This window comes from Hyperoodon ampullatus, assembly GCF_949752795.1.
Source record: "Hyperoodon ampullatus genome assembly, chromosome: 3".
NCBI lineage: Eukaryota > Metazoa > Chordata > Mammalia > Artiodactyla > Ziphiidae > Hyperoodon > Hyperoodon ampullatus.
This window is the reverse complement of record NC_136916.1, coordinates 141943167-141969439: the sequence shown is the minus strand read 5'-3', so window position 1 is coordinate 141969439 and position 26273 is coordinate 141943167. Positions and strand designations below refer to the sequence as shown.

General features: G+C 41.2%; 1 protein-coding gene across 1 annotated transcript in view; it reads right to left on the bottom strand.

Moving 5' to 3' along the window:
- Positions 1-8036: 8036 nt before the first annotated feature.
- RHOJ (ras homolog family member J) overlaps positions 8037-26273 on the bottom strand; it is a gene marked incomplete at its 3' end in the record, with an annotated part of 88028 nt that continues 69791 nt past the window's right edge. The window contains exons 3-5 of the mRNA XM_079700115.1: positions 17652-17816; positions 15523-15618; positions 8037-8183 (exon numbers count right to left, since the gene is read on the bottom strand). Of these exons, the coding sequence (XP_079556241.1) occupies positions 8037-8183; positions 15523-15618; positions 17652-17816 (408 nt within the window). The remainder of the gene's footprint in view (positions 8184-15522; positions 15619-17651; positions 17817-26273) is intronic.

Sequence of the window (26273 nt, the reverse complement as noted above, 5' to 3'; positions counted from 1 at the left end):
CAGCCAGTATATGTCTTTTGGTTGGAGCATGTAATTCATTTACATTTAAGGTAATTATCGATATGTATGTTCCTGTTACCATTTTCTTAATTGTTTTGGGTTTGTTATTGTAGGTGTTTTCCTTCTCCTGTGTTTCCTGCCTAGAGAAGTTCCTTTAGTATTGTAAAGCTGGTTTGGTGGTGCTGAATTCTCTTAGCTTTTGCTTATGTGTAAAGGTTTTAATTTCTCTGTGGAGTCTGAATGAAATCCTTGCTGGGTAGAGTAGTCTTGGTTGTAGTTTTTCCCCTTTTATCACTTAAATATGCCTTGCCACTCTCTTCTGGCTTGCAGAGTTTCTGCTGAAAGGTCAGCTGTTTACCTATTGGGATTCCGTTGTATGCTATTTGTTGTTTTTCCCTTGCTGCTTTTAATATTTTTTCTTTGTATTTAATTTTTGATAGTTTGATTGATATGTGTCTTGGTGTGGTTCTCCTTGGATTTATCCTGCATGGGACTCTCTGCACTTTCTGGACTTGATTGACTATTTTCTTTCCTATATTAGGGAAGTTTTCAACTATCATCTCTTCAATGTTTTCTCAGTCCCTTTCTTTTTCTCTTCTTCTTCTGGGACCCCTATAATTCGAATGTTGGTGCATTTAATGTTGTCCCAGAGGTCTCTGAGACTGACCTCAATGCTTTTCAATCATTTTTCTTTACTCTGCTCTGCAGTAGTTATTTCCACCGTGTTATCTTCCAGGTTACTTATCCATTCTTGTGCCTCAGTTATTCTGCTATTGATTCCTTCTGGAGAGTTTTTAATTTCATTTATTGTGTTGTTCATCATTGTTTGTTTGCTCTTTAGTTCTTCTATGACCTTGTTAAGCATTTCTTGTATTTTCTCCATTGTATTTCTAAGATTTTGGATCATCTTTACTATCATTACTCTGAATTCTTTTTCAGTAGACTGCCTATTTCCTCTTCATTTGTTAGGTCTGGTGGGTTTTTACCTTGCTCCTTCATCTGCTGTGTGTTTCTCTGTCTTCTCATTTTGCTGAACTTACTGTGTTTTGGGTCTCCGTTTCGCAGGCTGCAGGTTTGTAGTTCCCGTTGTTTTTGGTGTCTGCCCCCAGTGGCTAAGCTTGGTTCAGTGGGCTGTGTAGGCTTCCCAGTGGAGGGGACTGGTGCCTGTGTTCTGGTGGATGAGGCTGGATCTTGTCTTTCTGGTGCACAGGACTGCATCTGGTGGTGTGTTTTTGGGTGTCTGTGACCTTATTATGATTATTATGATTTTAGGCAGCCTCTCTGTTAATGGGTGGGGTTATGTTCCTGTCTTGCTAGTTGATTGGCATAGGGTTGTCCAGCACTGTAGCTTGCTGGTTGTTGAGTGGACCTGGATCTTAGGGTTGAGATGGAGACCTCTGGGAGAGCTTTTGCCGTTTGATATTACATGGAGCCGGGATGTCTCTGGTGGACCAATGTCCTGAACTAGGCTCTCCCACCTCAGAGGCACAGGCCTGACACCTGGCTGGAGCACCAAGACCCTGTCAGCCACATGGCCCCTACTATCCTATGAAATGGTAAATCGGGGGAACTCCCTGCTGGTCCAGTTGTTAAGACTCTGTGCTGCAACTGCAGGGTGTGTGGGTTCCATCCCTGGTTGGGGAACCTGTAGTTTTGGGGCAGTCGTTCAGGTGACAACTCCATCAGCTCCCATCCAGCCTCCCTCTTTCATCTCCTCCGACTTGTGGGCTAGGTAGCAGTTTAATATTGTGACGAAGGGCACAAGCTTCTTTTGCAGATCGCCTGAATTATCAATGTTAGGTGACTGGATGATTGGAGGCTGCTGGTTTTGGAGGGTCTCCTGCAGAGGCAGGGGCTGCAGTGCCTCAGTCTGGGGACAAGGACACTGGTCTCTTTCTTATTTCTTAATGCAAAGTAATTTTGGAGGGTATTTTTTCTCTCCCTTAGAAACACCAGAAAGACTTTCAGAAAAGAAGTACTTTAGATTTATCAGATCTTTCAAACCAGATGCTGCTTTTCTGCCTTTGATTCCAAAATATGCTGTTTCTGCAGCTGGGAAGCACATGACAAGTAAAAGAAAGGACTTCTGAAAGCCTGTTTATTCATCCAGTAAATGTGAACAGCTCAAATATTAGCCTAAGGAATACCCAAAAGGTAGCATCAGAGAGACAGGAGAAGCTGGTGATTTCGTCATCTTGGCAGCTACATATTTGGGTGTAAAGACTGATGAAAAACTTTTTGTTGTCTCATAGGCCAGTATTCTCAAATTTTAATGTGCACATAAATCACCTGGGGGTCTTATTAAAATACAGCTTCAGATTCAGTAGGTCTGGCCTGGGGCTGAGATTCTATAGTCCTAACTATCTCTTGGGTAGTGCCCATCCTATTAGTTCCCAGACTACACTTTGAGTAGCAAATTTCCCATTATAACAGAGGCCTGGGGAAGGCAGTTTTCTTGAGTGGCTGGTAGGGACACCCTCAGATAACCCAGAAATGACAGTAGGAAAAAAAGACTGTTTAATGAATTAAAAGAACATGGCACAAGATAAACTGCAAGGTTAGAGTACATGAAATAATATTCCATTAATTATGAAAAGTATACACAGAATACATAAGAAGCAGATTGTAAGAAAGGCAATCCGTGAGCAGGTCAGCCATTCTCCCCTTGTCTCTCATTTCCTCTGTAGAGATTACATGGGGAGGATGGTGGACCGTTTCCATGGGATAAAATTCTGCTGAGATGTACTTAAACAGCAATTACTGTATACTCAGAGTAAAAAGCAATTTAAACCAGGTGATGAGGAGAATGTAGAATTCATTAGCCTTCTGCCCACAGCCCCTCTATGAGAAAAAATCTGATTGCTTACAAAAATTGATTTAAAAAATAGCAGGTGGTGATACTTTTAGGTGCATATTTACAAAGCTACCCCAAACATACCACCCTGCCATGAAAGAGTTTCTATTTTTTCTCCAAAGAATTAACATAAACTCAAAAGACTGCCTTGTTCAGGGTCTCTGGGAGGTGAAGTGTGCTACTATGGTTTCTAGGTGAGACTCAGCTCTGGGCCTTATGGACCCTCTCCTCAGATTACCCCAGGCATCACATCCCCTGAAACACTGATCAGGTCCTGTTCATCAAAGATAACTGCATATACTGGGAGGCTTGGAAGACATGGCTGAAAATACAACAAAATCACACCAGCTACAGTATCATGAAGTTTCTGATTCACTGCAGAACTCAGAATAAAATGAAATTACCAGGGTAGAACATGTTTGAAACATGCACAAAATGACTCTGGATTTTAACATAATATTCCCTAAGGAGAAAAAAAACATAGATTGTGACCAAGATTAATCATGCAGCTTTTCCTCTAATTTCCTGTAGTGGAAGTTAAAAGCCAAGAACTGTTACTGAACTTGCATCCTCCGAATTCACAGATGAGCCAAACCCTCCTTGACTCATTCCTGTCCTAACCCCAAGAGACCTCCAAAGAGCAGGGCTGAGCCTCTAATGCCTGATGTGCCTCTGCGTAGAGCTTGGAGCTTTAATTTCCCTTCTGGTCTTTGTTGACCATGGAAACACCATGAATTGTTGCTTTATCTCATATTTTGGTACTCCGTTATTGCTGTTGTACATTTTATTTTGTTTTGCAGTTTAGAAATGTTTTAATTTTAGGAAGGCAATGCTGTTGTGCATTTTCAATGCAATTAGAGATATTCTACCAAGATAAATAAATATCCTTCATACAAGTAACTGTCTTTCCAGATATCCTACAGTCATCCTTTGCAGGTTTTAAGTCACATTCATTCTCAAGGAAACTTTCAAAATAATTTATTCACTCATATTTCTCAGTAAGTTTCCCTTGACTGCCTACTTCATATTGGCAGAGAAGGTGTGAGGGGGATGACCTGCACTGCTATTTAAGACCCAAACAGCACTGTCCAGCATTTCATCCATTTTTAATGAATCACGAGGTGGAATTATCTAGGATTATCACACGATTAACTCTGTTGACTGACTCTGCTTAGATACCCAGAAACATGGAATGCTCTTCACGTGAATTGTCCTGCTTTCTTCCCTATGCCTCTAGAGACCAGTCAGAGGTTAGCAATTCCCTGGGAGAATTGTCAGCTATGTGTTTTTGCCTTGTATTTGGTTATAGTTTTTTTTCTCCATTCTCTAAATGTTTCCTGTTTAAAAGTACCTAACTTTCTTTGCAAGAAATTGTTTCCCTGACCTTCTCTCTCTCTCTCTCTTTTATTTTTTCTGTTTCTAATGGTCCTTGAAATGAAAATGTTTTCTTGAGTTTCCTTATTTGTACTTGGGCAGCCTACTCAATGACTCACGAGAATAGCTGGCGACCTGTGGTTCTCTCTGTTGAAGAGAATGCACATTTTGCATTCTGGCCTCTAAACATAGGGGTAGATTTAAAAATGAAGACATAAATGGTTAATTATCACCAGCATGGTGTCAAACATTCCTTTAAAATTAAACCTTGATTTTTAATCTTCCACTTTGGTCTTATGGATGAGTTTGCCTTTATGAATGCAATACTGTTTCTTTAAAGGCTGACCTCAAGTCATATATTTCTTCTTGAAGACTCTCTACTTTGCACGGTTATTGCCCATAGGAACCAACACTCCTAATGATGATATTTTTGTTGGCTTCAAATTCTGGGTTAACTTTTAAAAATTTTCTCCTAAAATTGTGAATGTGGTTGTGACTGCCTCTTTACTACCGTTTGAATATTATTTCCTTACTGGTGTTCTATGAAAGTTGTGTATGGTTACAGCCACTTCATCTGGTACCTCTCTTATAGACTGGAAATCTTTCAAATGGTTCTTTGCATGTCATGATCAAACATATTATTATTATAGTCTCAGGACCAAATCTCTCATCCTCTTATATGTGTATGACTCAGTTTTTGATTTCCCAGTTTAGTGCTGCCTGGTTTAGGGTGGATGTAGTTACTGCATTCAGTAATTGCTCTTTGAATATAAATTTACTTGGCAGAAAGCAGCCCAGAATTCTCCTGTTAACACAGCTCTGACTTGTGTCTTAGTCCTTTTGTGTTTCCAAAGGAGTCTATTAATTCTACCAAACAACCCACCATCTGACTGAAAAAAAAAATCTGTCAAGCTAGCTACTTGATTAAGCCATTAGATTGAGATTACATTACATTGTATATTCTGGATTCCAGGCATATTAGTATGTAGATCAGATTCTTGTCTCTAGGTTATTACTAGTTTGATGGATTATCTTATTATAGTGGCCCATGCCATATGTTTGAAATGTGGCTAGGATCTATAGGATAAACAGATATAATTTGGGTAGCACACCTACAAAACTCTAACTTAACATACTGATATTGAATAGATTATAGTATGGAGTTGAAGGATGGGAAGCAGAAAAGCTGAGATCTGTCCCAGCTTTGTTGCAACACATCTCTTTTAACTCATCTGGACTTGAGTTTTCTCATCTGTACAATGAAGGGATTGGACTATAGCTTCTTCTATCTCTGAAAAGTTAAGACTCTACCCTCCAATGGAGATCAGCTGCCCCTCCTTGACTTTGGAAGATAGTGTAGACCTTTAAAGGATCCTTGCTGAGATTTCTATGTCTTTATATCTTTGGTTTCAGAATATAGTTTTATTCAATCTTATGGCAGAAAACGTTTTTTTTTTAAAGTGAAATGAACTACCAATCGCCATGAAACAGGGAATACATGATTAATTTGGTGGAATGACATTAACACATTTAGGTTGCTTTGTTCTTCATTATTTTATTCAATAATTAGCTCATAAGACTGCTAAGAGCCTGTGCATCACACAGACACTAACAGTCTCTCTCCAGGTTCTGGTTCCAGGTGAGAGAGAGATCGCCCACCATGAACAAGTTAATCTCTGTGGCCCATTAGGGAGGTGATGGCCTGGGGAACCGTTCGCCTGTTGAGTGCACACATCTGGAAAATTCTCCTTGGTGGAGCAAACATACTGCTCTCAATTTTTCATCCACATCAATGAGATGTGAGGAGTGGCTCTTTAGCAAGACGCGACCACACAATAACGTAACAAAACCAGCTAACGGCACTTCATTTATTATAGGGCTAAATGCTCATTATTGTTTGTAAAGGATGAATCCATAACCTCTGCAGAGTTATAGTTTATACATGGTTGATTTCCATTTACAAAGAGAGAGAGTCATTGTTTTCTCTAACTGTCAAGCTTTGACTTACAAAACTCCCGTTTTCTTTTAGGCTGGTGTGTGTGTGTGTGTGTGTTCAAGAAAATGTTTAGCAACTAGATAGGGGAGAAGGGAAATAAAACTTGAAATGTAGTAGGGGAAGCACATTTCAAAAATTCTAAACAAACAAACAAAACCCCCCAAACTGAGGGGGTTTCATGGAAGGTCTTAACAGAAAAGACCCATACCATACACTTCTTTTTTAATGTGCTTCCTCCAGGAGCAGAAGGAACTGGAAAAACTGGATTTTTCCAACAGGAGTGTGAATCTGGAAATTCTTAAACTAAAATTTGTATAATTTCATGCTGCAAAGAGGCACTCTGCTTATGCAATTGAAATAAAAAATAAAGTGCCTACCTGGGTGTTTCCAGAGTAACTGTAAGCAAATAAGACTAATTAGAAGCCTTCACAGTCTCTAATTAAAAGCTAGGAAATAACTCACTCTGCGATACAAGAATCCCTGGATGTTTGGAAGAGTCACTTCCCCAAGGCCGAAGTCCCTGTTCCATGGAGCATATCATTTTGGAAGCAGGGGATCCAGAGCTTGGTACCCATGGATCTAGCCCTGAAATACACATTTGGGACAATGAGTACAGGAAATAGGGAGGGCAATATTTTAGTACTAGTTGTACTTGGAAAATATCATTTAAAAAGAATGGGAGCTCCCATGGACAAGCAGAGAAGCACTTTCAGTTGAAGTGAGAGGGAAAATTGAGGCACTTTGCTTAAGCTTTGGGGACTTTAAAACACTTAACTTTTTCATGCCCCATGGCCAGATCCTTCTTTGGAATAAAGTTATTATTGGGTGTGGGAACGAGTGTGGAATCAAGAAAGGAGAGGGGCATGCAATGGGGAAGGGAGGGAGCAGGAAAGTTCACTTTGCTGAATAAAGAATCTTTTAAAATATAGGTCTGCCACATTTTCTCCCCAATCAGTTTGACTGAAAAGCAGAAGTACTACTTTCTTAAACACAGTTCATTTGCAATTTTCCATCACAATATAATGTGGAAAAAATAAGGCTACCTATCAACGTAAGCATATCTGGGGTGAATCTTAGGCAAAAAATGTGGACCTGCAATAATTCAGATGGTGTTTTCTTTCAATCAGTTTCAAAAATTATGGCTCCATATATTTCCAAAAGTTTCAACATTTTCTTGTATCTCCTTACAGTCAGGCATTCAGAGGTACGTGTTGGTTTTAATAGCTTTGGTAGAAAATGCTGAAATAGGAATGGATATAAAACCCTTTGTCTTTAGGCTAATTTGGTGTGGATTTATAAGGCCTGAGTAAACTGGTAAATTAGTAAATTTCTTAAAATAATACAAATGAATGTAAGACACATAGTAGAACAGCAGATTCAGAAAATAAAAAGGTTAGTATTGTATTCCCATGTTTTGTAAAAGACATCAAGTAAGGCCACCAATACAGGAACCGAGTTCTTTTTTTGTTTTTCCTGTGATGATTTCCTATCAGCTTCATGTTCTTGGAGGGGGCAATGAAAAATGCAAGATGGCCTTTGACTTTTTTTCCTACGTGGTCAGCAGTGGCACTGGCTGGAATCCGGGCTCAGCATTCTCGTAGAGTGTGCAACGTGGATGCTTCTGGCTGGTAGGGAGGATGTGGCAGTTAGCTGATAGTGTGCCGTGTTTGGGAGGGCTCACAGGGCGGGGGAGCAAGCCTCTGTGTCAGGGACTTCCTCTCTGGTCATGCCCTCCTTTTGGCTTGAGCTGGGTCTCAGAGGTTGGCTGCCATTCTTACCCTTAGATGGGGTGGAGGTGGGTCTCAAGCTACCTCAGATAATTAAACAGCAGCTGTGACACTTGGAGCAGTGTTTCTTCTTTTTCTTGGGATGGAAAATGGTGAGGATCGCTTCATCAAAAACAGCTTTGAGACCTTTCTGAGTCAGGGCCGAGCATTCCAAGTAGCACTGTGCTCCAATCTTAAACACAAAAGAGAGAAAGGCATGAGAGGAGAAAAAGAGAGAAAAGCACAGTGGTGTCTGCCCTCTGAGCAGCCAAGTGCTGCTGCTGCTGGTCTCACAAACAGCCTGGGGGATGGTTTGGATCATGTCTTTTTCTTCTGCATTTCAAATTGCATCTGCTATGCTGATTTTTTATGTTTTTTGCTTTCTGATATTAATAATGAACGATTGTGGATTGCTTTTGATAAGCAACAAATTCTGAAAGTGATCCATAACCATTTATTCCTAAATATAAGAATATAAAAATATAAAAATTAAGAGAGGATTCAAACCAGTGATATGGTTTAAATATATATTGTGAACAACAGGGTATATGATGTTGTTTTTAGTACCTTCTCATTTGTATGCAGAACATGTAAATCTGGTGCAAGTGAAACATATTCCCTTCTGTATATAGTAGGGCAAGGTGTCAACTTGGTTAATAAAGCACATAGAAAGAGAGTGGGTGATATGGTTTTATAGGTCATTCTTGATTAAAATGCTCTTCTGACAAAAGGTATCTCTCGGCAAAGTAATATCTGATTGGTCATATTATTCAGTTTTAAGATACATTAAAAGGCATATTTTTAAGCAGTTAAACTCCAAAACACTAAAAATAAAAATCATAAAATGCACTTACTGACACAGACACCCTCCTTATCAGTATACAGTCTATGTGTATTTAAATGAGGAAATATTTTGTGCTTGCTTAGGGCTTTGTTTCAAAGCTTTTGATGATTTCATATTATGATGTATTTGATAATCACAAGATCCCTATGAGAAATATAAAAATTCAGGCCAGAGCCATAGATTCTCATTTAAAAAATTGCAGGGTAGAGCAGACCAGAAGTTGGTAGTCAGCTTCATGAGATAATTCATGTGAGGAAGACCCAGGGTTTTAATTGCTCCCAAGCTCAATATGAGCTAACAGTTTGATGTGGACCTTTTAATGTTAAGGATATCTGGAGAAATGCTTCTATTATATACTTTACATTATAAGAATAACTTTGAAAAATTACAGTGTATTCAGAAGAGGATGGCTGGATGGTGAGCTCCTGGAAACCAACAACAGATAAATGACTAAAACAGGGTAGCAAAATCACATGCCAATTAGGGCCAGTAGCTTATGTAACTGAGTAAAGCAGGGCTGGTGCCAGACAACAGGGAGAGGTAGAGTCTGTGGTGGCCTGTGAAGTAAACACCCCCACCAGAGCTGGTAGTCTACTCGGCTTAGGCAACTGTTGCCAGGCAGGAACGTTGGTTCATCATTGCCATCTTTGTATTTTTCAAGAGGACTTGGACATTTGGATTTTAGTTAATATTTACCAATTTAAAAACACTCTGTGGGCCAAGCAAGACGCTGATGTGGGATGTCTTTGGCAGCAACCAGCCAGTTTGCAATGTGTGGATTAAAGGGACTGGTGACTTAGCTTAGAATAGAGTGGGAACAGCCCCAGAAGGTGAAATGTATTGTTTAAGGACATCCAACTAGAAAGTAAATGATCTAGACCTAGAACCTGGGTCACTTGATGTGTGTTCTTTTCCTAGTTCCATGATGGAAACTGTGACCCTCGTCACTCAACACTGCCGGAAGTTGGTCAAGCTGACAGTTAATGAAATGAAGCTGCCCACTTGTTTGAAAGTCCACAGATAAGAAAGCTAAGCATGAGGTAAAACTGTTCTGGTGGCATCCAGATATTATGCACTTGCTTTTTTCCTGTATGGTTAATAGTTACTGTATGAGCCAAAGGAAAGTACTCAAAGAAAAGATGTTAGATATTGATAACTTATTTTATGGTTTCGCTTTGACCATGGTCTGGATTAGAATATGGCTTTTTTATATAATTAAAAATAGTTGAATGTAAGAGAGGGATAAAGGATAGAGAAATTTTTCCTAATAATGTTCTGAAATGTCATCTGTTACATTTTGAGATTGTGTTTGGTATTCGATACGAACACATGTGAAAAGCACACTAATCTAGTGAACGTGTCAACTGAATGAGTGCTTGTAATGTGCTGGCTATTGTCAGTCATCCTGAAAAAGTACACAGAAAGCACTGTGGGGCTGTTCTATCTGGAATACCTCCCCACCAATGATCACAAGCCTCAGTTGATTCTGGAAATTACAGGAGAGCTGGGCTGATCTGGGCTCACACGTGGAGTTCTGGACTCTCTGGTCCTGCAAGATGGGCGAGCACACTCTCTCCTCCGCCTGTCCCCTCTCCCCACCCCCTCACTCCCCCACCCCACCTCGGCCTCCCCCTCCCCTGCCCTCGCCCTCCACCCCACAGTGCCGCTGACAGAGTGTCAGAGTTTGTCTTTTGATGGTGCAGGAGGAGTCCAAACTTGTCTTTCCCAATTCAGACATTTCTGAAGATAATGAAACAGCAGATCAAGGCATTATTGTGTAACTGGGTTAATATAACATTATTTTGTACTGATAGTTCCAGGAAAAGTAGCAAACAGATTTTGGGTGTGATTTGGGAAATATGTGTGAGAACCAGAACCCAGTTGTGAGGTGAGTGTTGTTAACCATGGTTCAGGGGCTCTGAGGGTCAGAGAGGAGAATTTATTCAGGTTCAGGGAAAAGGCACAGCCATGTTATAGGGACTGCTGAAGAAAAATTGTGTGCCCTCAAAGATGCAAAATGGAAAACCATCCCAAGGAAATACAGCCTCTCTTACAGCAGCAACTTCATCTGCCTTTTGGAGCAAAGTGATCTACACAGTCAAATATTTAGAACACATCTGTAAGCGCTCAGGATTCACAGATCTTTGTTTAGTTACACATGCTAGCAATCTGGGACATGCTTTACCAAAATGATATGTTTTCAAGAACAAACTAGAGATTGAGAAATGTAAACTGAGAGAACACTTCCCTGCTAACTTTGTAATAGCTAAAACTTATTGTCTCAAATGCTGGGAAATTTTTCAGAGGTGTAGAGAACATTTTGAGTCTGACAAGGAGAAATTAGAAAACAGGCAAACAAATTCACAATGGCCAATCAAGTGGAAGAAAACCTAGTATTTCTTCCAGATGGTCCTCACGGAGGTGGGACATGTTCTAGAACAAGATAAGGTATAACTGGAAAGAGTAAAGGTGGAGAGGTCTTCCCAGCTGCAGACATGTCTGAGAGGACACAGTTTCAACAACTCTAGCTTGCTGAGCTAGATCTCATGGTACATTGACTCATTCAATCAGGAGGTAAGTCTATCACCATTCTCCTTTGCAGCTCAGATAACTGATGTCCAGAGAGGTTAGGTAACCTCTCTAAGCCCACACAACTAAGAAAATGGCAGAGATTTGAATTTGTCTGTCTCTTGAGCCAGAGTCTTAACCATTCTGTTATGCTCTCTCTAGCAAGTGTAAAGAAATACGTTTGAAAGAACAAAACTAACAAACAAATGGAGATGCTGTTATGGGCTGAGTGACGGTAGTGAGAAAAGAAGAGAAGGAAAAGTAAGGCAGTTCCTGTAAATGGAGAGAAGACATGTCAGTAGAATGAACAGAGTGGGCTTGTATCTTAAGGAATGGCTAGTAGCAGAGAAGTTCCTTATTTCTTATTTAAGAACTAGGGAGGGTACACGCAGCAAGAGGGCAACTTGAGAGCCAAGCAAAGGAAAAGGAGCCAAATGGCTTGTGAGAGAATTTCCATCTCAACAAATCAGCATTATGACCAAATTGCTGAAAGAGGAGAAGGGTTTCCAGGCGGCATGCATTTGCTGCTGATGTTTTTTTCAAGAACTGGCAGAATTTGCCAAGCCAAGGGTGGATAATGTGAGTGTACTGCTTGAGTGTAGGTTATTATGGAGTGGTGGGGACTGTGGCTTACTGAAGGGTATATACGTTGTTTAAAAGACTGTTGAAAAGTTGCAGTTGATGAGGAAATGCTGGATAGTGCTGCCGGATGTACTGATTTTTTTTAAAGAAGCTAGAAATGTGTATATTTACATAAAGTTTCCAAATTGTTCAATGTTGACCACTAAATCACATCAAAAATACCTGTGTGTGTTGATCAAAACATTTGTGGGTGAAATTTGGCCCATTAGTTGCATGTATTGGTCTCCCTATCTGGAATTTCGTCTCCCCAGTCCCCTAACTTTGTCCACTTGACAAACCTGTTCCTATCCTGTAAACCTGGCTCAGCTCTCAACTACTCCAACCCTCTGAGTCCTCCCCTGAATGTGTCCATCACTCTCTCCTCTCTGTTACCTCAGCCCTTTGCACACCTTTCTGTTGTATTTGTTCAGTTGATGTACTTTTGTTTGTCTATCTCTCTCATCTTCTGGCCTGTGAGTCTCTTGAGGGCGGGGGCCATCTCTCTCCCACCTCTGTAGCCCAGACCCCAGTGGTGAAGTGACTGATTTCTAACGACCATGGGGGAAAGAGGAAATGGCCGGCACACAAAACAAGGAAGGTAATGGTGACTCTTGCAGTCAGGGGGAGGGTACAAAAGACTCCATGAGCATTGATGACAGGATGTTTGCTGCAGTTTTGCTGCTTTAAACCCCACTGGTTCAAGTAAAAAATCCAGGGGGAAACAGGTGCTAAGACAAAGAGTGAGAACAGCAATAAAAAAGGCACAGTGTGAAGAAGATGGCAGGAGAGGCCCAAAAGAAGCCAAAGACCAAAAAAGGAAAGATGGTCAGGTGTTTTATCAAGAAATACCTTAGGAAGTCTGAGCTTAGAAAATCATGTTTAGGTTGTATCCAATGGAATTGGGAAAGAGAATGCACAAAAGTATCCTCTTAGAGCTAAAGTGACACATATTAGGTATCAGTTATTGCCAAATAAGTCCAGCGGCAGTATGGACATACACAAATGAGAAAAGCATGGGAAAAGTAGGCTGAAGATTAAAAAATACAATAATGAAGAGAAGAGGGAAGATAAAACAAGTAAAGGGATAACAATGAATATTTATTATAAATTGATATAAAACATTTACGTAAATATAGTTGACTTTGGAGTGTAAAGAACTGGAAATATGTACAATATGAAAATGTCCTTTATAAATAAAATGCCCTTTGAGACCAAAAAGAGATGATAGATAAAAAATGTTTAGGAAATTGAAAAGTACTGAACAAAAAGATATAAAAAATCTGAACTTGCAAAGCCTTTAAACTATGGGGAGAACATACACATTAAAATATGGGGCTTCAGTCTATAAACAAAGAAGCCCCAAACCTAAGGGTTTCTTTTCAGATTATAGGAGGGAAGCGGAAGAGCATGGTGGTTAAAGCACAGTGTCATATCCTGGCTCTGCCACTTTCAAGCGGTGTGACTTTAGCCTCTCTGAGCCTCAGTTTCCTCTAGGAAAGTGGAGGTAATAATATATACACTTCAGGGGGTTGCTGTGAGGATTAATTAAGACAAAGCATGTAAAGCACTTGGCATGAAACCCAGCCCACTGCAAACATGCCATAAATGTTAGCTGTTATTATAAACTACTTGACAGGAAAGTCAGGGAGCAGAGAAACTTAAAGCATCTCTATAATTACATGAATTGTGATGAAACAAGTTTAACTCTTGCTTGGTTTTCTTCTAAATTGGATTTTGTAAGCTAAACATGATTCTCTCAGTATCTGAGAGCAGTTGCTAGGAGAAGCTGGCAAAAGGCAATGAAGTGGTGAACTCAGCCATTGTTCCTAAAATAAATATGAAATGAGATGGGAGGCTTTGGAACAACTTCTCAGAGGGAAGAAACGACTTCCCAAATGAGAAGTCAATCTAGGACACTGACAGGATGGTGGTGGGAGAGAGGCCAGAAGCAAGAGACACAGAAAACAAGCTCCTGCAAAAAGGAGGCCTCTGGGACCTCCTTTTTGTGAAAAATACCTAGCTGGGAATCACATACAATTATTTATGGAGCTATATATTTTTGTACCTTAGGGAGAGAATGGAAGCTGGATGTGTGAAGAAAAGGTAGAAGAACCTGTAGATGTATGCCCATCTTATAGGAGGAAAAAAAAATGGCTGGAGGAGAGTTTACACAAGGTCAGGTGCATGGGGATGACGTCCACAGAGCTGGCTTAGAGTTGTTTTACTGTGTTATTATCAGCTGTATGAATCAAACGTGTTCATCTCCCTAAGATTCTGTTCCCTCACCTGTAAGAGGAGACCGGGACTATGTGCCTAAGAGAGAGAGCATGAGGCTGAAATAGACAGAGCTTGTAAAGTGCTTAGTGAGAACGCAATGGATGGCTCACACTGCTGGTTCTGACATTACTATCCATAGAAGTAGGAAGCGTTAACTTGCTCAAATATTTGTAAGATGTTCTCATATATTGCATCCATAAAACATAACTTTAACCCATTTCTATTCGAGTGTATCACTTAATTTTGTTGCCTATAAGAAAGTTTTAATAAGAGAAATGCATGCATTTTTATTCACAAAGAATTGGTAGTTAATGTTATTCTTGACCTATTTAAAACAGGGACCCCTAACTCTGCCCCAGGGCATACATTTGCAGTGTTAGTTACTTTAGAAAGTAAAAGAGAAATTTCTGAAACCTCTGGCAGGGCTTGATGGGTTTGTGACTAAATCAGTGAGGAGGTTATGGAAATATGATTTATAAACCTCCTCTTGCATATGGTACCTCATCCTCTTGTGTTCATTTTAGTGTCTGCCTTTGTACACATCTTGGTGGTAAATGGGAGGCAAAGACTTGGTCTGAATCATTTGCCCAACAAAATCACTGTTAAGCTCTTAGGAATGAAGAAAGATCTGTGGAAACTGTTCCAGCTGTGAGCAAGTAGATATTATCTGTCGAATAGCCGCTTGGATTCTCCAACTAGTTACCTTTTGGTCTATGTTAATCTTTTAAGATGCTGTTTGTGACATAATCCAGCCTCTCTAAGTGGGTATTCATTATAGGGTGAGAAATACTGAACAAATATAACCCTGCCAGATGCAAATCAAAGTCTCTCCCAGGAAAATCACAAAATGCCTTTTATGAAGTCATTTAAATGAGTCACATGGATAGTAAGCAGTGAAATTTACAAATATATATCTAATGATTCCCATTATTCATACTTAATATGGCAAATGGATAATTTTAGAGGTTGCTAAATCAAATAAGTGCTTCAGCTGTTTAAATTCACTAAGTTTCTTAATGAAAAACAGACAGTGCTGGCTGACAAGAATGCTAACCAAATGGTCCCTTCCAGCCTGACTAGAATAGAGGGGAGAATGTAAAGCAGAGAGATGAGTCTGAACACATTGTATTTTAAAGCAAAAGCCGATGTGGTTCTTCCATTCCAAAGCATACAGCAAACTCTTCTCTCAGCATCCATTTAAAAATGAAATTCAAATCAGTACCGCTTTTGCAAGCTTCACACCATGCTCATAAGTGAGAGGTTTCTCTTTCATATACAGCAAACGGGCCAAGGTTTTAGGGTCATCTCGGAGATCGATCTGGCAAAAAACACACATGTGATACACTTATTTATTTTTTCAGGCCTCACCAGATGTTTAAAACTGTGACATAATAGAGATGTTTTTCCCCTTGACACCTATGAATTTTCTTTAAGGAAGCACATACACATGGCCATATTATGTCTAAAAATTAGAGTGAGTTCTTTGTAAATGTATACACCAGGCTTTCCTTATAGTTTCCCCTTCAAAGCTATTACCCTGGGAGCTGATTCAAATGATTCTGTAGCTGTTTCAAATGTTTTTGAAATTTCCTGTTTATTTCTAGGTCCCATTTATAGGATATACAAAATAATCAATTATTTCTAGGTCCCACTTATAGGATATACAAAATAATCAATTATTTCTAGGTCCCACTTATAGGGTATACAAAATAATCAATCAGTCTTACTACTGTACGGTGATGTCTCATTTGATCCCTGGTTATACTACTCATTATTTAATAGTTTATTTCCTGGCTCTGAATATATATATATATATACATACATATATATATATATATGTATATATATATATATTTTTTTTTTGGTGGTGGTGGGGGGACAGTTTCCAAACCAAATCTTAACCCTCAAAGGGATGAAGATTTGCCACCTGTGAGGATATTCTAACAAATGTGCTTCAGGCTCTGAAGGCAAGTCCTAAAAAGGAATTTCCAAAGGGCTTGCTCAAGGAATAAGCATTAATCTTTTCAAAGGCAGAACTACTTCGAAAATAGCATCTGTGTTTGGATTAGGGTTGATAATTTAATTAAATATTTAAGTTGCTTTAAAATCTCACTGTGTGTGTGAACACATGCATACATACATGGGTGTAAATGTGGGCACATAAAGGCTTGTGTTTTAAAGGAAAAATAATGTATTCATATATTAGGGTCCCGTAAGCACATTTCTCAGCTTTACTAATTTGTGTGTGGGGGCATTTTTTTTTTGGCCTTAATTTTTCAACTTAGTGCCCACCAGTTATAAAAAGGATTCAAATCATACAAAGATGTTGACCTGTCCCATCACATATTTTCCCACCAAATGGTCAAACACTATCATCTGGAGTTAAGGCAAAAGATTTCATTTAAACAAACCAATAATTATCTTTCATAGCAGAAGCATTAACTGTGTTCTGATTTATGGATGTATTAATTATCTGTCCATACACTCTCTAGGAAATATTTTCCTTTCTTTTACTTTTTAAAAAATTTCTCTTTGTGAAGCACAATGTAAAATGAGAGATAGAAAGCAGCAGCATATGAAACAGATAATAAAGCTCTTTGGTATCATTACATTTCCATATGTGTTTGGGATAGTAATTTGGGTTTTAACATAGCAAAGAACAAAATCTATTTAAAACTATAAAAAGCTGGAACAATCTTTAATACATTTGTGCAACTGGCTTACTGCTGGAGATTCAAACTATGGAACTTTATTAGCTTTCAAAACACTTTAAAGGCTTTTACAATCACAGCTTTATCTGGTATATATCTGTTTTAATTTTTTTTAAGATCTGAGAGATCGGGGGCTTAAAGGGAATAGACAATGAATTTCTGTCTTCCTTTTCAAGGGCTGTTCCTGAAGGGTTTTTGTCATAATGAGCCTGTTCTGATTGCTGCGGTCATTTTGACATTCACACCTATTTTGTGACTTTCAAACAATCATGGATTTTAGATATAAAAAATATTAGATAATAAGTGTAATTGACATCTGCACCTCATTCCTCTGGCTCAGGACTGGAGAAGGCTGTCTATTTAAAAAATTGCTTTGTTATTTAAAAGCAAAAAGCGGAGAGATTAATTTTTAAAGGCCCCATCAGAACTTCCTGTTTCATATTAAATAGCTTTATTGTCTTTTCAACCATGGGCTAAATAATCATTCAGTTCTTAATAAAGGTTGTTCATAGGATTAATGTATCTGAGACACTCTTCTATAGTGTTTGATAGAATAGGACGTTCAGGAGTTGCGAAAGGGTCTTTTCTTTTTCACAAACCCTCCACCGACCGACCCTCCCTGCCATGCCCGCCTTCGAACCTGGGTCCCTATGAGGACGTAAGGCACGTGAGGCATGCAGTCCTTCAGCTCCGGGACCCACTCCTCCTGGACGTTGTGATAAGAGGCAGGATTTACGACGGAGAAGCAGATCAAAAACACATCCGTGTTGGGGTAGGAGAGCGGCCTCAGCTGGTTGTAATCCTCCTGCGGAAAGAGCAAAGAGTTTGTGCGTTTGTACAGCTGGGGTGAGGTGTGGCCACGTGGTTCCAGGGAATGCCTCGGGAAAGACTCCACCGCCGTGCCCTTCGACCCCAATCCTTTCCTGACCCTGGAATCTGGTGGTTCCCCATATTACAAGAAGGAAAGGAACCATCAATCCGGAAAACACCTGTTTGTTCTGTATAAAGATTATGAATTGCCTCAGTTTAAGATGAACTAAAAAAAAAAAAACCTAAAAAAAATTTTTTTTTTCGGTACGCGGGCCTTTCACTGCTGTGGCCTCTCCCGTTGCGGAGCACAAGCTCCGGACGCGCAGGCTCAGCGGCCATGGCTCACGGGCCCAGCCGCTCCGTGGCATGTGGGATCTTCCTGGACCGGGGCACGAACCCGTGTCCCCTGCATCGGCAGGCGGACTCTCAACCACTGCGCCACCAGGGAAGCCCTAAAATTTTTTTTGAAAATAGCTTTAGTGAGGTAATTTACATACCATGAAGTTCATCCATTTAATGTGTATAACTCAGTAAGAATGATTGCAATTCTCCTGTCCCTTGGAAATTGTGTTGTATTGAATATGGATTTAAATTAGTGGACCCTTGGCCAAGGCACAGAAATTCTCTCCTTATATAATTAAAAAAATTGCATTGAAATTTAATTTAGAATAAGCTAACTCGAATGCAAAGCAGAGTTGTTGCCAAGGCATACACCACAATATTTGAAGAAATATATTGTCTGAGGGTTTAGAGTTAAGAATTTGGGGATTTGTTTCTAAATCTACCTAAAAGCCATACTGTGGCCTAATGAATAAAATGCCAGATTAATGACTTTTCCCCAAAGACTTTTCAGACCAGAATATGCTCTAGTTGAAGAGTTCCTGTTTGCATATGATGTTTATGTATATGCTGTTTTAGTGGGAGATGACAGAGACAAAGAAAAACATTGGATCATCTCAACTTTGGGAAAATGTCAGCAAGTACCTTTTATTGTATGTAAAATGTTTTAGGAGGTTCCGAGGTAAAATCTGCTATTTCATTAGAAGGTTTAATCTATTTTCATAGAATTTGGTAACACATAAGCCCAAAGTAACTTTATGTGTGTGTATACTTTACATGTATATACTATGTATACACACATGTTCTCACATACCACAGTATGACAAAATGTTCATACACACTGTGTGTAATTTATATACATATACACACTACATACAGGCACACATTATACACACATACATAGGTGCAATCAAATCTATATGTTCACACTTATACATGTGTACATAGACATGGGCAACATATCAATTCATTTATTAGGGTCTGTCCTTACTACTCTTCCTAACACTTAAAAAAGTTACAGGGCTTCCCTGGTGGCGCAGTGGTTGAGAGTCTGCCTGCCGATGCAGGGGACGTGGGTTCATGCCCCAGTCCGGGAGGATCCCACGTGCTGCGAAGCCGCTGGGCCCGTGAGCCATGGCTGCTGAGCCTGCGAGTCCGAAGCCTGTGCTCCGCAATGGGAGAGGCCACAACAGTGAGAGGCCCGCGTACTGGGAAAAAAAAAAAAAAAAAAAAGTTACAAAATTTATATATGCTCTTTGGAAAAATTCAAACATTACGGAAGTACATAGAGTAGAAGTAAAACTTTGTTCCCATCCTGCACTTGATCTCTAAGAGTTTTTCCTCTCTTCCCAGAGGAAGCAGCTATGTAACAGTATCCTTCTGAACTTTTAATATTTATTTACGTATATAACATACACATGTTTATTTAAAAAAGAAATTGATTATATAGCTCATATTGTTGTGACACTTGTTTTTTTCAACTTAATAGGTCATGGATATTTAAAAATATTGACCTCACTATCTTTCTGTTGACCCTAATAATGTCTTTATAAAAGGGGGTGCACACAGCCACGTACACGTATGCCCCTTCCAAGGGGAGGAAGCCCCTTGGAATGTCAAGGGTGGTCATCTCTGGTTGGTAGCCGTGCATTTAGCTCTCATTTACTCAAGGTGCCCAGCACACAGGGACTCAGTATGCATGGCTGGCACTATTACTGCTTCTAATACTAGCAAAATCTTAGCAGAATTCAATGCAAGCTGGCAAGGATGATGAAAAATCCTAAAATCCTAAAAAGTGAACTAAAAGAACACACAAAAATATCAGTCATTGTGGTTGAGTACATTGCTTAAAAACTGATTGGGCCAGGCCTACAACTGCATCTCAGTCAAGTTGTGCCCATGGCTATGTGTGTGTGTGTGTGTGTGCCTGCGTGCCGGGGGTGGGAGTGTGGGAGGGGACAGCTTGTCTCTTGTCAGCGACTCTTCCTCTTTCCACAGCTAGCCCTGAAAGCCAAATCTGTCCCACAGTCTCTCTGCCTCTCTCCTTTCTCTCTGGGACTTTCTCTCTCACAGTAGCTGTGAAGCCCACAAGCCAAGAACTCTCTTTCCCAGCCCATAATCTACAGCTGTTCATGATACCACCTGCTCCCTGCCACTTCATCCTCTCATCTGCATTGTCATAAATGGAGTAGGGGCCGTGCTGTTTTTTTCTCATGCCCCACTTGTACTCTGTCCATAGCAAATATTCCATAAATGCTGTTGACTGATTTTGATGACACCCGGTCTGCAGTCACCTGCAGATGAACATATGTTTTTTCTGTCTATCATTTACTGCAGTAGTTTTCATTAGAATCATCCAGGGAGCTTTAAAAACATCCTGATGCCCTGCTAACCAACTACCTGCCTCTACCTTCCCTACTCTGGAACCAGTGAAATCAGAATCTCTGGAGAGTGGGCTTGGGTATCTGGGTATTCTGATTTCATTGGTCTGAGGTTGGCGTGGAGTTGAGAACAACTGATTTACATCATCTTCACTGTCAACAGAGGATGTAACAGGGCCTTATGACTAAGGGCCAGGCACTCTTTCAAGCTCTTACATGCATTATCTAGTTGAATCCTCATACTAGCACTGAAAAGATGGTACCGTCAACATCTGAGTTTCATAGAAGAGGAAGTTAAGGTTTAGAGAAATTCAGCACTGGACCAATGTTACAGAGCTATTAAGCACCAGGATGGGGGTATTTAGCCTGAATCCAGCTCTAGCTCTTAATTGTGACCACACGATTTGCTTCAGCCCGGAATTTTAAGGGACAGATTAAGCATTTTCTTGAAAATTCAGTTATCCAGGAATCTTAATATGGATTCATGCTTTACCCAAGGATCTAGGAAAAGAAATGTTAGAGACCATGGGGTGGGTATAGTATCTATTTCTACAGAGCTATAGAGAGGCGTATCTCTAGGCCTGCATCTACCAGAAATTACCACCAGATGGCAGCAGACACTATATTTAAAACCTCAAAGCTTAAAAAAGCACAAATGAGAGAAATGTCAGAACTAGATAAGTTGGGTCACAACTAGATAAACAAATAACTGGTAGTCTGAAAAGATCATGTTTACTTGATTCTTTACCTAGAAGCTCTCAAAGGAATTCTGCTCACATTATGGAAAAGTTAGGAAGACCCCTGGTTGCCGGATTAACTGTAGGTGGGTAGGTGAAAAGAGTTTGGTTTTTCGATAATTTACCCTCCTGGTAGGTCCAGCTGAGTGACTTCTGACTGTGTCCTTCATTGGGCTTTATCCTGCTCTGTATTCTGGATCTCTCTTCTGTGGAAACCTTAGTCCTGCTGTACAATTCCATTTAAAAAATTTATTAATTGCCTACTGAATGTCTAGCATACAGCATTCAAGATGCTATATGAACTATATAAGGCGAAAAGAATTGGCAAGCTAGTGGGGGGAAAAATGAAAATATGGGAAACAATTCGATTTATGTGAAAATGAGACAGGTGAAGTTTCTCTTGCTTTTAGTAAGCTCTCTGATAATAGAATAATGTAGAATAGTTATTTGACTGAATTGGGAAAATACAATTTCAAGGCTGGAAGAGGTCTTAGAGGTCAGTTAGTGCAGTGGCTCCCAAAGTAGGGTCCCGACCCGCAGCATGGGCATCACCTGCGAGCTTGTTAGGGATGCACATTCCCCGGTGCCACCCAGCCTTCCTGAAGCTGAGGCTCTGGGGGAGGAGTTGCTCCACCTGTGTCCTAACAAGTTCTCCAGGTGACTGTCATAGCTCAAGTCTAGACACTGAATGATTTAATCAGGACTACAGAGCAAACGTACCTCTAAAGAAGGCTCACACCTAGGCTGGTTGGTCTCATTTCAGCCCCCGTTTGCCACTGGCTGCAGCTATGACACACGGCAGTGGGTTCAGGATTAATAAAAGTAAGTGTCCCCTCAGACTGAGGCCTGGGTGCTGAGAGTTTGGGGGACTTGAATTTGTACCAGCTGATAACTCGGGTGATTTTATTTTTGCAATGGGGCACGTTTTGGGTCTTGGTTGGATGCGTACATGTTGAGATGATATAAAGGGGCTCTGAGGATTGGGTCAGTGGTTTATTTTGTGTTTGAGTCCCCTTCCAATGTTGAAACCGAGAATGGAAGACTATAAGAGTGACTCAAAGGGGGCTTCAAGTGCTAAAGTGGACAAAGAGGCCGGGGAGGGGATGGGGGTGGAGGGAAGGGTGGGATTTGGGCAAGGTAGGCTTTTGAGTACTTTCCACCCAACTTCACTCCAAAGGCAGGAGAGTGTTTGGTCTGAAGGCAATCTGGTGTTCTGGGGTAACTGTGGGTGATTATCAAACAAGAAAAGTTCAGGGACAGCCTCAGCCTCAGACAGGCCGAACACCTTGGGCTCGAAATATGCCTGGAACAGCCGCATCATGATGGCACAGGTGGTGAGCAAGTGAAACCATTAGACCAGACCTTCTCAAACTTTATGTATATTTGAATCACCTGGGGATCTTGTTCAAATGCAGATTCTTATTCAGCAGCGGGCCTGGGATGAAGTCTGAGAATTTGCATTTGTAACCGGTTTCCAGGTGGTGCTGATACTGCTGGTCCGGGGACCACACTTTGAGAGGCTAGGAGCGTTGCACGGAGCAACCCCTCCACCACTCCCCACCCCCATACCTATGTTAAATTGGAAATGGAATTCTGCTTCCAAGCCCTGTTGGTTTAATGGTATTTACCCCAGATTTTCAACACATTCTCACTTTCATATTCTCCCATAAGTACATTCATATCTGTCAGGCTTGGTTTGGAAAATGTGGACAGCACACATAGGGCAGGAGTGCAGCATAGTGTTTAAGAACATGGGCTAGGGAGACATTCTCTGGGTTCAAATCCAGATGGCCTATTGGGTCAGCCGATAGCAAGGAGGAAGGCTCCTGTCCTTCCAGGTTGGCCCTGGGTTGGCATTAATGAACCCCAGGTGTACTTGCCTCCCTGCCTGGTCCTTATGTCTCTCTCTTCAGCCCTTGCGGGGGCAGGGGGCAGGGGGAGGGGAGGAGAAGGGTTTCAGAATCCAGGACAGGTGAAGACGCGTGGTGTGCAGCCCTGGCTGAGTGAGGGGTACAGCTGATGGCCTTCCTGCTTCCCGACTTTGGTGGTCACCGGTGACAGCTGGGCTGCTGTGGTTTCTCAGTGACAGACACCATTCTGTGCTCGGCCGCCAGCAGACGGCCCCCGATCCAGCAGTGCTTGTGTGCAGAGAACTCAGGGGTTTATCCTGCTGAGAAGCCAGGCTCCTGACACCAGGAGATTCTCAGTCCTCCCTGGTACTGCTGCTAACTGCCACTTTTGCAAATGTTGCTTTTGAGATACGTCCATCCTGGAGTTTGGCCTGAGAGGCCACAATCACAGCAGGGTTTTACCCACATTGCTCCTGGAGGCCAGGGCCCACGAGAGAAAGAGACAAGGTGTCTTAGTACCGGGACTGGTTCCAGTCTAGGTGGTCGGCTGAGGGGTGGGAGGATGCCTGGTTCAAGGCCGTGACCTGGGAAACGTCCCTCTCCCGCTTTGGCATTCCTTAGCCGGCCAGTACCCAGGCTGGCGGCAGTATCCCCACCCCAACTTCCTGCTCTCCCTCGTGACACACTCTAAAGAAACTGGCCTGCAAGCATGTTGTTTAAAAGTCGTCTCTCAGACTCTGTAGTCAAGCCAAAGATCTGAGCTCTAGAAATCCCTTTCAGAGAGACTCTCTGTAATGCACTTAGGAGGGGCAAGAGTCGCACAGGCTGGGTTGGCAGGACCTAAATAGATCTAGTTTATAGACCAGGCCTTACTGCCTCCCCAGTGTGAGCTGATGGGGTAACATGCCGAGTCACTCTGTACAAAAGCCCCTCACTTCATTGTCTAACCGACTGTTTGGAATTCTACCCAGCAGATGAACCAGAGTTCTGAAGGCTCCTTGTCTTCAAAAGACTCCACTCAAAGTCTAAGTATCAGTTTGTTTCAGGGGCTTGGGGAGAGAGCTAATGTTTAATAGCAGCTGCCACGTGCTGGCAGTGTTTGCACGTGACTTCATTATAACCTGCCTTCAGCAGATGCTTGGCTGGCTCGTGCAGTGCTGCAAGCGTGTCTCAGGCGAGGCTGGCGGGGCTGCAGTGATGCCTGAGGTGACTAGGTGGCGAAGTGGAGGGAACCAGGTTGAATGATTTTGTCCAGGGCTGACTTTGAGGGTAGAAATAACGAGTTCCTATCAGTTTATCTTTCCGAACACATGTGCTTCTTGAAGTTGTTTTTGTTAACTCTGAGCCACAGTTAGCTCAGGACAAAGATGAGGGGCACTGCTCCTTGATTTGTTCATGTGAGAAAATCTAATTATTCACAGCAAGATGGAACCCTATAGCCAGGTTCAGAGACATTTCTTTTTTTGTGGCTCACGGATTAATCAATTGGTTTTGAGATCGCCGTACTTCCCTGTTAGTAACTCTCACCAGATGAGTAATTTTGAATTAGTTATAGATCTTCCTTAGCCATGTGACCTCAGCAACATTTGTTAGAATATAACTGCGGAGGCTAGGTTATCCTCCCTGAGGCTGGGAATGGAAATGTTGGGACAATGCTTCTAAATTAAATTTGTCACAAAGCCTTATTGGCAGAGTCCTAGAACCATGGGAATCAACATGGGTAATGGTTATTTTCCACCACATCCTCCTAACATTAGGAACAATGTTTCAACCACCAACGACTCCGAGGGTCATGATTCTTACATTTTAATGTGCATACGAATCACCTGGAGATCTTCTTCAAATGCATTTTCAGATTCAGTAGGCTGGGGACGGAGCCTGAGATTCTGCATTTCTCATAAGGTCCCTGGCAATGCTGCTGGTTGGTGGACCAGACTCTGACTGGTAAGGTTCTAGAACCATGATTCTCAAAGTATGGTATACCGACCAGCAGCAGCATCACTGGGAAACCTGTCAGAAATGTAAGTATTAATACTTAGGCACCATCCCAGACGTGTAGAATCAGCAACACTGCAGGTGGGGCCCAGTGACTGGGTTTTAACAAGTCCTACAGGTGATTCTGATCCCTGCTCAAGCTTGAGAACCACTGTTCCACAAAATGAATTATTCATAGGCGTCATCCTTCAGTGGAATGCATTCCAATACCTAACAGTCCTTTACTGCTGAGAGGTCTCCCTTAGGTCTAGCCTCAAATTGTTTTGCTTAATTATTCCAGTTCTTTTAGGCATTCTCGAGGTCATTTTTAAAGGTCCTAATCATCGCATTGTAGTCCTATAAGGAGATTTAAGATGTGTTCTGATTGCTTTTCCCCATGCTTTATGTTCCCCTATGAACCTTGTCCACCTCTGGGCTTTCGAAGTAGCTGGTGGAAAGCATTAAAGTGAAAGTTAAATTGAAGAAATATCTATAACCCATTTGTTGTTATATTCTATTGGTGCTCATCACTTTCTTCTGTGTCAGAGGTTTGGGTCAATTTGGAGTTTAAAGATATTTTTTCCTCTGCCTTAGAGTCTCAACTCCTATACTAGTATTATTAAATTTTTCTAAGGACAGAGCAGTGGGAAAGAATAATTAAGCTGCTTTTATGCAGTTTTATTGGATTCAAAATTAAATAGAGGCCAGGGAGGCTGTTCTGGGGACAATTAACGCACAGAAGCAAACAATTGTGGTGGATTGCTATAGAACTGGGGAGAGCTGGGTGGGCACAAGGGGCACAGAGAACATTTTTAGAAGGCAAGGGAAACAGAACGAGGTTTCAGAATCAGGCAATAATCCTTGCTGTATTGAATTTTTCAAACTGTATTATATTAGTAAAATATGATTATGGAGGAAAAGGGTGTAAACTCCTTTTTCAGGCTGTGAGTCCCTGATGGATGGGGACACCCCAATGACTGTGTGATTGAATGAGGGTAGGCAACTCCAGCCCGAAGAGTAATCTCCCTCTATTGCTGTAACGATTTCTGGTGGAGGGGCAGTCAAGCATGAGCTGCACTGAAGCCCTGTACCTTAGCTCAAAGGATCCAAATCACCCTTACAATCTGGACATCTGTGGGCATCCTTTTCTAGTTGTGTGTGTGTCTCGGTA